This window comes from Poecilia latipinna, unplaced genomic scaffold, assembly GCF_001443285.1.
Source record: "Poecilia latipinna isolate Pla-1442-1.1 unplaced genomic scaffold, P_latipinna-1.0 Scaffold115, whole genome shotgun sequence".
NCBI classification, from domain to species: Eukaryota; Metazoa; Chordata; class Actinopteri; order Cyprinodontiformes; family Poeciliidae; genus Poecilia; species Poecilia latipinna.
In genome coordinates this window covers 352,875-365,206 of record NW_015112731.1, presented here as the reverse complement: position 1 = coordinate 365,206, position 12,332 = coordinate 352,875, and the positions used below count along the sequence as shown (strand labels likewise).

Sequence of the window (12,332 nt, the reverse complement as noted above, 5' to 3'; positions counted from 1 at the left end):
ACTTGAGCCCATCCTGTTTTGTAAGATGCAAACGGTCTGACTCCGAATGAGTTTGAATTCTGTCCCTAAAGCCTATCACCTCAGGCGAGACGAGACTGACTGGTTTGACAAGCCGAGGGATGGACGGCCAGAGAACGGTCAAGAAAAGAGACAGGTGAAATATGAAAATATCAATGCAAGCCAATAAATTGGAATATGACTGAAAAGTAATTCGGTAGAGACTCCGACATGTTACAATTGATAATTTCCCTGAATTTCAATGATCGTGACTTACAGCTAATAAAAAATTAAAATTCAGCCTTCAGAAAATTAGAATAATACATTAGACCAAAAAGAAGATCTCTGTGTCCTGTGCAGTATGTGTGCTCAGTACTTATCTAGAAATCCTCTTTAGTGTTGGGGAGCCTCAGGTTGGTTTAATAACAGACTTTGCTTGTCTGCATGTCTCATGTCTCTCTTCACAATGCCCCAAAGATTATCTCTGGCATTTAGATTAGGAAAGTTTCCTGACCGATCAAGCAGATCGATGCCGTGGTCATTGTACTTTTGTCAGTGCGGGCAGGTATCGTATCTTGCTGGAAACAGAAATCAGCATCTCGGCGAAGCTCGTCCACTTCACTGTGATGCGGACAAGGCTCTAAAGTTTCCTTATAGACAACTGTGTGACTTTAGAGCTCACAAAACTCAGTGGACCAAGACCAGAGGACATGGCTCCCCGAATTCTTTACTGGACTGCCAGCATTTTTTTTAATTTATGTGGCTGACTTGTGAATGTAATGACCTGAAATCATTTCAGGCATTTACTTTTGTCCAAGAATTAAGTGTAATCTTACATTTAGACCTAAACTTTAAAACAAATTCTGCACTGAGACTGTCTTTTATTGGTTTTATGTAATATTTAAGCTTTCTCTGAAACAGAATTTGGGTTTTTCTTTGTAAGTTTCCCCATCGCATTTTGACTTAAATTCTGTTCAGTCAACAATAGCTCTGTGCTATCTGTCTTTTGAACTCATCAAGCTTAGAAATATATTTATAATTATTAATAAATAATTTTAAGAACTAACTAGAACAAAATGATTTTGCTTTTCTTGTGTTTACTGTATAAAAGAATGACGGTGGGTGTAGTCCTACTTGTTTACTGAAATGACCGTGAAGTGGCATAAAATGCTGAAATATTTGATGAACAAAGACGCCGTAATAACTGAATGCATTAACTCGCGTCCAGTGACACAACCACCTTACATGCAATGTGAGTGCAGAATATTAGTTACATATTTTCCTTTTGTATGCACAACAGGGAAAAGGTCCATACTATCCGTTCCCTCACCTCAGGGTCAAACTGCAGAGGGATCTCAAAGACCGCAGTGTCACAGGTAAAGTAACACAGGTTTAATAATCTAGGTGAATGACATATTTCTATTCACAATGTATTGTAAGCTAATCGCGTATCAACCATGCAGATATTGCACTGCGTTTAGCTTTCTGTGTTGGTTTTATTTAAAATCTTCATGTTAATATGATGATTTAAAGAGCATGACTGATGAGTGTCATGCATTTTATTTACCCTATACTGAAATCCCATCACGCAACTCCTTCAGGCTCAAAGACGGCAGACATGTTTTTGATCTTGCTCGTCTTCACAATGAGCTTGCCTTGCTCAAAAAAAAATTAAAAAAAATAAATAAATAGCAAACAGCCCACAAGGAATTAATTTATTTAAAAAGAGTGATCAGGATTATTTTTTGCCTCAATCATTTTGTTCTGCCTTCAATTACCATTTCAAATTGTTTGACAATATTAAATGACTGTGGTTCTGATTCTGTATTGAAGGGAAGGTATGACTGATAGTATTTGTGTGCTGAATGTGGAACCATTGAGCAAAGGAGGAAATCAGTAACTTAATGTGATGAAATCCACATAGCGAATCTGGTTCTAAGCAAAGGATTGGAAATGTTCACAGTTACTCTGAAGTACAATTTTAACACTTCCCGTAAATGGGAAGGAGACATATTGTTCTGCCCTAAGCGATCTTTTATGAAAGTTGTAGTTAGGTGGAGTTTTTTTTTTTTAAACCCCATCACTTTCGAATAGCGCCATCGTGCTTCTTTCACACTAGTAACATAAAATACAGCAGATCCCAAAAGTGCACGCACGTTTGATAAAACAGCAAGCTTCTGCGATGTAAAATAACTAGGCTATGATGGATCATTTCCTTAGTCAAGGAAATATTTTCGCTTTCAAATTCAACTGAAAAGAAAAATGACCTGAGTAAGAACGCACATCATTACAACTAATACTTTGGTAAAGTACGTTTTGATTTGCTTTTTTTTCTTTCTTTTTTTTGCTTTCAGGACACCACACTTTTATTTGGAAATAATTGCTTTCTCTGCATTGCAAAGGTTTTCCCAAATTTATCAGACTGTAGGAATAATCTTACACAAAAGCTCCTCAGGTGACATCATAGCATTCATTCATTTATTTATTTATTTTTGATTTAGGTCAGGACTCCAGTTATGCCATTTCACAAGTTGTTGTTTTTGTGTGTGTGTGTGTGTGTGTGTGTGTGTTTCTGGAAAACCCTTTTTTTTTCTCATTATTTTAATGCATACTGTGATTCCAAGACAAAAATTAGCTTTTTATTGATTTTCATGCATTTCTTTCCTGTTAAAAATCACACAAATATGTTCATAATATCAATATTTATGTTTGGTTTTTTTTTAACCTAAACAGGAAATGGTTTGGGTATCCGTGTAGTTGGAGGAAAAGAGGTTCCAGGTGGGAACGGAGACATTGGTGCATATGTTGCCAAAGTCCTACCTGGTGGCGCTGCAGAACAAACAGGAAAAATTCTTGAAGGTAAAACCTTCCCCTGACTTCCTTTTTCTTTTAGATCGGTATTAAATAAAATAAATAGCTAAACAGGTTTTCTAACGTTGAGGCTTTTTGAAAATGCATTTCTGATTACAAGTCTTGTTCTGCTTGTTTTGGAAGAAATGATGAGTCTCTCAATCTGCTAAAACACACACAGTGTTGTTCAGAACTGCAAATACTGTACGACATAAAAGTCAGCAAATCTGCTACACTCATTTACTACCCATCACAATTCCCATTAAATATGTGTTACTCAAGCATTAGGGATGAGAAAAGACTTGAACCATCTCAAGAGACAATATTTGATTTTATCAAGTATTGCGCAATAAAAGTCAGCCCTCGTTTAAAAAAAAAACAAAAAAAAAACACTGTGTAATGACAAATAGGCATGAGAATAAGATGGTTTAATAAGTGCGGAGACTTGCACGTCATGATGAAATAAGGATATGCAAGGGCGTTGCAGCTGACCAGAAATCTCCCCTCTGCTCGGGATGACGCTCTGCCAGTACAAATCAGGCAAAGTCTCCCCGAGACGTGCCTCATCACTGCATTAGAACGGCGGATGTCTCCTGAGTTGTGTGCTGCTCGGTCAAGATGAGCCGTGAGTGAAGGCTGATGTCTCAAAGTGTCTGAATCAAACCCAGCAATATCCCGACTCACATTGAAAATATGTAATAAAGAAAAAAAAAATGTTGTTAGAGTCATTATCCAATCATTCCTTTTGAAGTCCATGTGAATCCGGTGGAGTTTGCTGGCCAGACAGCCTGTCAGATGTTTGAAACCTTTTATTTCACATACATAGGAGCACACTTAATTTAAAGAGTGTGTTTGAGCTTTCCTCTGAGAATTCAAGTTAATATTTTCTTACCTAAGGCGGAAGCTCATCTATTACAGTCGTAGTCATGGTCATTCCCACGTTTTCTTTGTAGCAGGTAGGAAGGGATGAGTGAAATCACACAGAACATGAAAAGGTCCAAAGCAAATGTGTGCAACCTGAAGACTGCGAGCTGTATCAGAAAAATGTTGGAATCCTGAACATCAGTATGGCACTGTGCCCTTTGGACAGTTTCCATATTTCTATGCGATTTTTAGAGATTATATTGATGCACAAAACGCATTTAAGGGTTAAATTACCTGCGTAGAGCCGATCAATTCTACATAAAACATTACATTGCTCTCCAGTCATTGCAATAGCAGACACTAAATAAAAATAGATTTTTCTAAAAGTGATCAGATCGTTCTTAGCGCTGGGCATAATGGTTGCGAAGCATTTGGTTCCGACTCACTGGTGCCGGTTTGGTGCATGGACAAACGCTGGGATTTTTCAGAAGCCCGGCGTCACGGAGAAGTGTGAGTGTTTGCACGTATGACTCTGTGTTGTCTGATCAGCTCGGCTGTTCGCTGAGATCTGACATCTTTAAAACGTGACAATTAGAAACTACAGTGTAGCTCCCCTGTCGCTCCCGCTCACTCAGGCCGCGAGTATCGTCGCAAACCCAAGACGCTACTGATGAGCTGCTTCAATCCATGTGAGTCGTGTCCGTGTGAGTGTGCAGGACGGGAGTTTGCTGTGGCTTTGCTGTGTTGACTAACATCTGAGGACATAATGTCTGAAGACTGTCTCCGGATTATGACTTTCTACTTCCGTACTTTAAATATCCTACTGTAAGATCATAAATGAAAAAATAAAATAAAATCTGGGTTCTATCAGTTACATAGACCCATCGTGGGTTTAATTAACTTTGTTGTGGTTTGAAGTGGCCTGCTTTAATCTTGACCATATTAAAAAAAAAAAAAGTAAAAACATTGTAAATAGAGCGTTGTTGATGTTGTGCTCGTGCCCTTTCTATTCGCAGGAATGCAAGTGTTAGAGTGGAACGGTGTTCAACTGACGGGAAAAACGTACGAGGAAGTGCAAGGATTGGTTGGACAGCTGTGTAACGAAGCAGAACTGTGTGTCAGACTGTAAGTATCACATCTTCTACCCTTTTCACTGACGTTTGTTTGATTTTTTTATATATCTTAATTTTCTTTTGGACTGTTTTTTCCCTTTTTGTCCATCTAGTTATGTGTTTTATTGCCACAAACAACTTAGTGATTCCATATTTGTTAACTAGAGGTTATTGAGTCCTTTTTTAAAACTTAGTGTATCTCTTATCTTGTAGTTGATGTTTTTTTTTACTTTGTCTCTCATCATATATGATCTTCAAAGCTAAAATGAAGTCTCTTCTTCTCAGTGATCTTAACATGTTGGCTGAGTCTGAAGATTCCCAGCATCTTGAATTGCAGGAGCCCAGCAAAGGTGACGCTTTGTGTTTTCTTCATTTTGATCCTCATTTGAGGTTTCTCTTCAATGCAGTCGCTTTGACAGTTTCATCAAATGTTCATATTTAGGAAAACAAAATACAGGGGCCAAACTTTAATACACACTGAAATGGACAATTACACACACATCTTCTATGTTGCTCTCATAGGTTCTTAGAGAGTACATTTATGATCTCATCAATATCGCTCCTACAAGCCAGGACGCCAAGTTACGTTCTGATTGTGTTTGTTTTTCTGACTTGTAGGGGAGAAACCTCCCCGATCTCCAGGCGTTGATCCCAAGCAGCTAGCTGCCGAGCTGCAGAAAGTGTCACAGCAGCAGGCTCCCATGTCCGCATCGTCCTCGAGCCTGGCCGCTCCGACGTCTGCGACGTCCAGTCCCGGTCAGCCTGGATCCCCCTCCGTCAGCAAGAAGCGCCACGCCAGCAAGGCGAGTCGAAGGGAAGGGATTTCAGACATGTTCTGTCTGAATCTGAGGTTTCATACGCAGGCCTCGGAAAGAGTCATGTTCGAAAGTGGACCAACATAATTGGGCTTTCAAAAATTTGCACAAAACTACACATTTTTCCAGACATTTACGTCTAGAGGCAGAAATTGCTGCACAACTTTGTCCTGTTCTGTCACAAAATCTTCCTGAGAAAATGCTACATTTGTGGCTGTAACGTGACGAAATGGGAAAAAATGTTCAAAACGAAGGAATAATCTAGTCAATCAAAATTGTAATCTGAAACAAGGAATTTGACTTCGACTTTTTAAATGCTCACACTGTAAAGACATGAAGTATGCATAGATAAACTTTAAAGGAAATAAAATGAATAAAGGAATCATATGTACATTTATTTACTACCCATTTTACACATAAGCTGAAAAAAACGTATTGTTGTGAAGTATGTGCACATTGCCTAAAAGACAGAAAAGTGAACAGACAAACTTAAAGCCCTTGTAGCAAAATAATCTCCCAGTTGTGCCTCCAAGCATTGCAACAAATACAGCAGAGTTCTGTATTTTATGTTCCTCAGGACCACCCACCAGTAAACTCCCCACCTACACACTTGCATCTATCACAGTCTTAGCATCTTATTCTCTTCCTCTGTAGACCACAGAAGGATCCAAGACCCACTCCCACCCCATCTCTGGAGAGATACAGGTCTGTAAAACAAGTCTCTGCTATTCACAAAACGTGTTTCTGACTTTTGGTGCCCGTGAATTATTCCAAATCTAAGTCGACATGAAGGTAATTCATGCCATTCGTGGGACGTTGTCTTTTCTTTTCAACCACCTTTTCCTCTTACAGCTTCAAATCCACTACGACAAGCAGCTTGGCAACTTGATAGTTCATGTCCTGCAGGCCAGAAACCTCGCACCGCGCGACAACAACGGCTACTCGGATCCATTTGTAAAAGTGTATCTCCTACCAGGGAGAGGGTGAGTCAGGGGAGTGCAAATTTTTGAGGCACGCCGTAACTGGTTCTGAAATGGAGCAAAGTTGGTTGTGGCCGCGAGTTATCATCGAAGAACATTGTTGGTGTAAAAATGTTAGAAAAAAAAAAAAAATCACATTTTATTCAGAATTAGAGTCAGACTGAAATGATGTCTTGTTCCATCTGCTATTTTCCCATCAGTGCTGCACACACAGCCACTTTGTTGAAAACAAAACTGAATTTTCATTCATTTAAAATCGATTTAAGATTGATTTATTTTTTTTATTTTTTTTTTTTGTCCTACCATTGCATCTTTCGATGTGCAGCACATGGTCTTTATTTGATATCAGCTTCACATCACTATGACACTTTGAGCCAACTAGCTTTTAGGTAAACTAGGCTTCCTTCTGCTTTTTTTTTTTTTTTAACAGAGATTATTAGCTTCTAATCACTCCTATACAAACATTACGTGAATCATGCGAGGCTCAACTCTGACATGTGTTCAAGCTGTTGATGGATGTGATAGTGCAGGTATAAATGCAGACAAAATCAATAGTGCTCATATTTGCCTGCAACCTGATCCACACTCCCTCAATAAGTCCAGGGCTCCCCTCTCACTGTGATAGCATTATAATGCAATTTACTCTTCCACCTTCTCTTCTGCTTGAGATGAGACCTTCTGTAGAATTCAATTTTGTTTTGTTTTTTGTTGTTGTTTTTTTCATTGATCATTTATGATAAACATAATAATGTACGGCTCCATGCATTTGGCCAAGATCTTCAGCTTCATATATGTCCAGATAATTGTAGAGGGCGCCGGGGTAAGGATGTTGAAGTTGGTAGTGCTGCGGCAAACTGTTAAGGCTGAGACATAAACCCTGGTGCGCATTCTCATGTATGTGCTTTGGAGCTATACATGACTTTCCACAGCTATTGGCACAAACTGTAATCCCCACACAGACTCTCTGGTTCCATCACAGATCTCCTGACAACCAAATTAAGGTTGCTGAGAACAATCGCTTAAGGCACAGCAACCAGGAAAAAAAAAAAAAAAAAAAGAGGAAAAACACATCTTGTTTGATTTGGTGAACGTTGGTACTAAATTTCTTTTCTTTGGGGTGTCGACCTGCAGCTTTTTGAGGGGGTTGAAAATATGCGGGCCCCTTCAAAAACATATTTTATGTGAAAACCAATCTGCCGTAAGGTCCTGACCATTGAGTTGTTAGAAAGTAAATGGCTAATACTACCAGATGTCCTTTACACTCTGAGCACTAAATGGCTGCAGAATATCAATACAGTCCTAGGTATGTGTGAAATATGCATCAACAAGCATCCTGGCTGCATAAGGACCAAAAGCAGTTTTAAGTGATTTCGCAACATAAGTTAAAAGATGTAAAATTAATAGTTTTGATTTTTTTTTATTTACGTAAAGTTCTATGATGTTATTAACTGTAATAAACCTCTTAGTTGTGCAGCAGGTATGTCACGTTGCAGTGAGTTTCTACACTGTTGATGAAATCATTAAGATGACAGAAAACTAACAGCTAATCCACATGGTTGACTCGGTTTTAGCCAATTTTAGTTATTTAAACAACTGAATGTTCATATCTGCGAAGTGGCTGGCTATTATCAGTCCACCTGTCCAGCTGCAGTGCATCAGTTCGCTAAAAGTTTAGTAAAGCATTAGTTTTTGTGGCAGTAGTTTTTGGGGGGGGGGGTTCCAGCGACATTTAAAGATGATACATTCCGGTGGGTTTTTCAGCTTTGATAGTTGTTTGGAAATTATCCCACCTGGACAAGGTGGAGTGATACAGCAGGTAGCCTCATCAACTATAGCTCTGTGTAGCAACAAAGATGAGAAAATAGTTCTAAACGTAACAAAATCACTTTTCATCTATATGACTGTCATGTTAACTCAGTTAAGTTTTCCAAGAAGTTGGAGTTTGATTCGTCACTACACAGTTTTCAAATTAGAACATGGAGTCTGCTGCTCAACACTAAACCTACTATCAGTGAAACAATATAACAACAAATAAATTATTTTTTTTTTTTGCACATTTACTATCTTTTTTTTTTTTTTTTTTTTTTACTTTTAAAACACAAATAAACCACAAAGTAAAATCTATCCCAAATCTATTCTAAGCTCCTCTTCCCTGAAGCCCTCACAGTCCACTGAGACGCTCCGAACCTTCACCCTCCCTCTGACTATTCTTTCTGTATGTTGTTTTCTACATTTAATGCATGCTGGACCCCTCAGTCAGGTCATGGTTGTCCAGAATGCCAGGTATGTGACTTGCCCACTCTAGTTGTGTTTTAGTAAAGAAAAAAAAAAAAAAACTGGTTGTCAGTTTGGCAGCCAACTTAGTGAGATCGTGGTTGATCAGTCCAGTGTCTAGTAACTCCTTTCATTCTTTCCTTCATTTTATGTTTTTTGGTATTGTTAACTTTACTAATATTTTGACATCTTGGCAATAAAATTACCATCCTTAACCTCCTAGCCCAACTTACCAAATAGCTCCGAGTGCCTTTGGCTTCTGCTGATAGATTGCTTGTTGTATTTGCCCATTAAAATGTGAAATTCCAGGTTTTTGCTCTAACCGTTTTAGTTTACCCCATGTAGGGCTTTAAAAATCTGCTCCCACATTAATCTTCAGTCCCATGCTGCACCCTTTAACGCCCTGTCACATTAGCTACACACTTGTGACTTTGCATAGAGTGAATTGTTCTTGTCTTTTTCCAAACCTACTAAAATCCCATACCCAACAATCCTAAGTCAAACCCTCTTCTCTGCAAAAAACATCCATGTGAAAAAAGTCATTTATTCAGTTTGTGTTCTCTTCCGTAAGGGGTTAAATATTTGTTCCCTCTCAGAGTCATGTGTTTGACCTCCTCCATGACTTTCGGGTTTTCTGCAAATACTAAATCGACGTCTTTGAAGATGTTTTCCAAATGACCCACCCAAGCAAACGGTAGGATGTCAAAAATTCTGCGAGACTAAATGACTTCATGGAGCACAAAATGGACTTTTTTGCAGCACACCCTGACATCAGTCCTTTCTTTCCATGCACGTAGGTCTTTGCATTATTAACCATCCAAAACAGTGTTCATCACTTTCATTGCCTTCCTTCTATAGTTTCACATTGTGCCCTCTTTTAACCCAACTACTTGCCCTTGTCACAGTGTGGTGGTTCGTGTACTTGAGTGTTTGCCTAAGCGATAACAAAATGCACTTTTTTTTTTGTGACGTTTTCCCACAGTGCCGAAAACAAGAGAAAATCCAAACATGCAGGCAAGAGCCTCAATCCTGAGTGGAACCAGACCGTCATCTATAAAAACATCCACCTGGAGCAGGTACTGAAGTATTTCTGGAATGCATGAAACCCTTCAAGTCTTTTGCATCTCATTGTGGACTTGGGTCAGGACGCAGCAATGTGCTCACCACCGGTAGCTCTTACTCTGATCCACATTCACATTTTATACTACATTATCAACGGTAAGTTTTGTACATCTTTTGATTATTTCAGATTTAACCTCGCATGCCTCACACCAGTGCTCTCACAAGCTTCAGGGGTCAAATTGCATCCACAATTGTTTGGCAAAGTTTTGGCTCTATGCATCTTTCCGTCAGCTCAAATAGCACTCTGTAACACCGAGCTGAAAGTAAAAGTTTAAACAGTTTGGATGGGGTCTGCAAAAAAGGGGAAAAAAGCGTTAACTGCTTTTTTCCCCTGTCCCTAGACCTGCATGAGGTTTGTAGTGGGTTCAAGTTTTCACTTCTGATTTCCTCTGCCAGGTTCACTGACTGTAGAACAACAGAGCTTGTCATAATTTGAACTGTATGTGTTTCAGCTGAGGAAGAAGACTCTGGAAGTGAGTGTTTGGGACTATGACAAAGGTTCCTCTAATGATTTCTTAGGAGAGGTAAATGTTTTTAATGAAAATACAAATAACTTACCCAACCTGTGAGCGTTTGCTAACGTGGTTTGGTTGTCCCCAGGTTCTGATCGACCTGTCCAACACAGCCCAGCTGGACAACATTCCCCGATGGCTCCCCCTTAAGGAGCAAAGCGAAGGCGACCCCCACAGACGTTCCCACTCAGGCCAGGGTCGTCATGGTTCCTCCAAGCCCTCCTCGCAGCACTCGTCCCCTAAAGTCTCCGGCCCCGCTCACGACAGCCAGGATTCCCCCAAATCATCTGTCACCAAGAGTCGAAGCCATGGGATCTTTCCAGATCCAGCCAAGGGTAGGACATGATGAATTTCCTCAACAGCTGTCCGTACCCCGCTGGTCCCCTGCTGCTCCTGCTCCCCTCCTCTCTGTACTGGGTATTCCTTTTCCCTTTGATTCCTTTTCCTGTCTCCTCTCTCTTTTTGCCATGTTTCTCTCCTACGGTGCCAACCTCTGTCCTTGTTTATCACTACCTGTATTCTCTGCTGCTCATTATGCACTCACTTGTAGCTTCAGCTTCATGCTTCTTTTTTTTTTTTTACTTTGCCATGGTCTGTTTTCTTGGTTGCCATAATGTCACCCAGCTCAGAGGCCTAGCCTTAGCTTCCCGCTATCTTTCCTCTGCCACAGAGAGCAACATGGCTGTGGAAGGCTTTGAAAGCCTCTCTACTTTTGCAAAAAAAATAAAATAACAACAAAGTGGCACTAAGAATGCTCCAGACGGTCCTAGGCTCGGCGCAGGTGCTATTGAGCAGGCCACAGCCTCTTCAGTTCTGTCAAGCAAAGAGTAGCTTTTTCAGTAATTTGGTGAATCTGGTTGTTTTAGACACACAGGTGACCACTATCGAGAAATCCAACAGTAGTCCTGGCACATCGAAGCCTTCCTCGTCCGAGGGCCAGAGCCAAAGCCCCAGCCACGGACACAGCCAGCACTCTCGCTCACATGGCGCTTCACGCTCCAGCAAAAGCGCTGCGAGGCAGCACCATCAGGACGGCACCACTGGAGGCAGCGGATCTGCTGTGATAGCGCGGGGCGAAGCCCAACAGCAGTTACAGCAGCAGCCGCCGCCACAACGCCTTCCACCAAGTAAACCAAGACGCAAATAGAGCCCACGCAGCATGGCCTCCTCACACTCATCTCTTCCTCCTTTTATTCATTTAGCCTTTCTTTTCCCGTTCCTTTACTTTCCTTCTTTTTTTTTTTTTTTTATCTTACTCTTAGTCCTCCTGAGATTTTAGCCATTCTGGTCCTCTTCTGTTGTTTCCGGTGCGCCATCCCATCTCCTGTGTGTGTTTTCGTGTGTTTAGAATGAGCCCCCCACCCTTCACGCTGGAACGTTTTCTCTAACAGGGTCGAACCGCCTTTCAGTAAAACCAAAAAGAAAGACCTGAGACGAGGCCAGGAATATAAAAAAAAACTTTTAAAAAATGACTTTGTCTTCATTCAAAATAAATTGATGAAGAACTAGTAAAAGTTCAACTGTGATAAAGCTGCATAACCCTTTATCATTGATCATGACTATTTAATATTTATCCAACTTTTACTAAAGAAAAATCCCAGATGGTATATTTTGGCATTTTGATTTTTTTCCCTCTCTTTTTCTTTTTTAATATTTTTTTTAAATTACTTTCTTTAAAATCTAAAAACCAGCTTTTTTTTTTTTATTTTAAAAAAAAAAAAAAAAAAAAAAAAAAAAAAACCTCTTTACCTTGTTGGGTTGTTTTTCTTTGGGCCCCACCCCTTTTCGGCCCCCACAGAACCCCCG

The 12,332-nt window shown here is 40.0% G+C and overlaps 1 protein-coding gene across 9 annotated transcripts in view; it reads left to right on the top strand.

Annotated features, from left to right (window-relative positions):
• pcloa (piccolo presynaptic cytomatrix protein a) overlaps window positions 1–12,332 on the top strand; it is a 52,978-nt gene that overhangs the window by 30,776 nt on the left and 9,870 nt on the right. For 7 of the 9 annotated variants that reach the window (XM_015028146.1, XM_015028151.1, XM_015028150.1 and 4 more), the window contains 12 exons: window positions 72–154; window positions 1,298–1,373; window positions 2,731–2,856; window positions 4,728–4,836; window positions 5,109–5,173; window positions 5,442–5,626; window positions 6,293–6,343; window positions 6,491–6,621; window positions 8,875–8,901; window positions 9,875–9,968; window positions 10,467–10,538; window positions 10,615–10,861. In XM_015028146.1, the coding sequence (XP_014883632.1) occupies window positions 72–154; window positions 1,298–1,373; window positions 2,731–2,856; window positions 4,728–4,836; window positions 5,109–5,173; window positions 5,442–5,626; window positions 6,293–6,343; window positions 6,491–6,621; window positions 8,875–8,901; window positions 9,875–9,968; window positions 10,467–10,538; window positions 10,615–10,861 (1,266 nt within the window). Of the gene's footprint in view, window positions 1–71; window positions 155–1,297; window positions 1,374–2,730; window positions 2,857–4,727; window positions 4,837–5,108; window positions 5,174–5,441; window positions 5,627–6,292; window positions 6,344–6,490; window positions 6,622–8,874; window positions 8,902–9,874; window positions 9,969–10,466; window positions 10,539–10,614; window positions 10,862–11,392; window positions 11,989–12,332 lie in introns of those variants that run through there. The other 2 variants (XM_015028155.1, XM_015028148.1) reach the window with 2 other exon arrangements.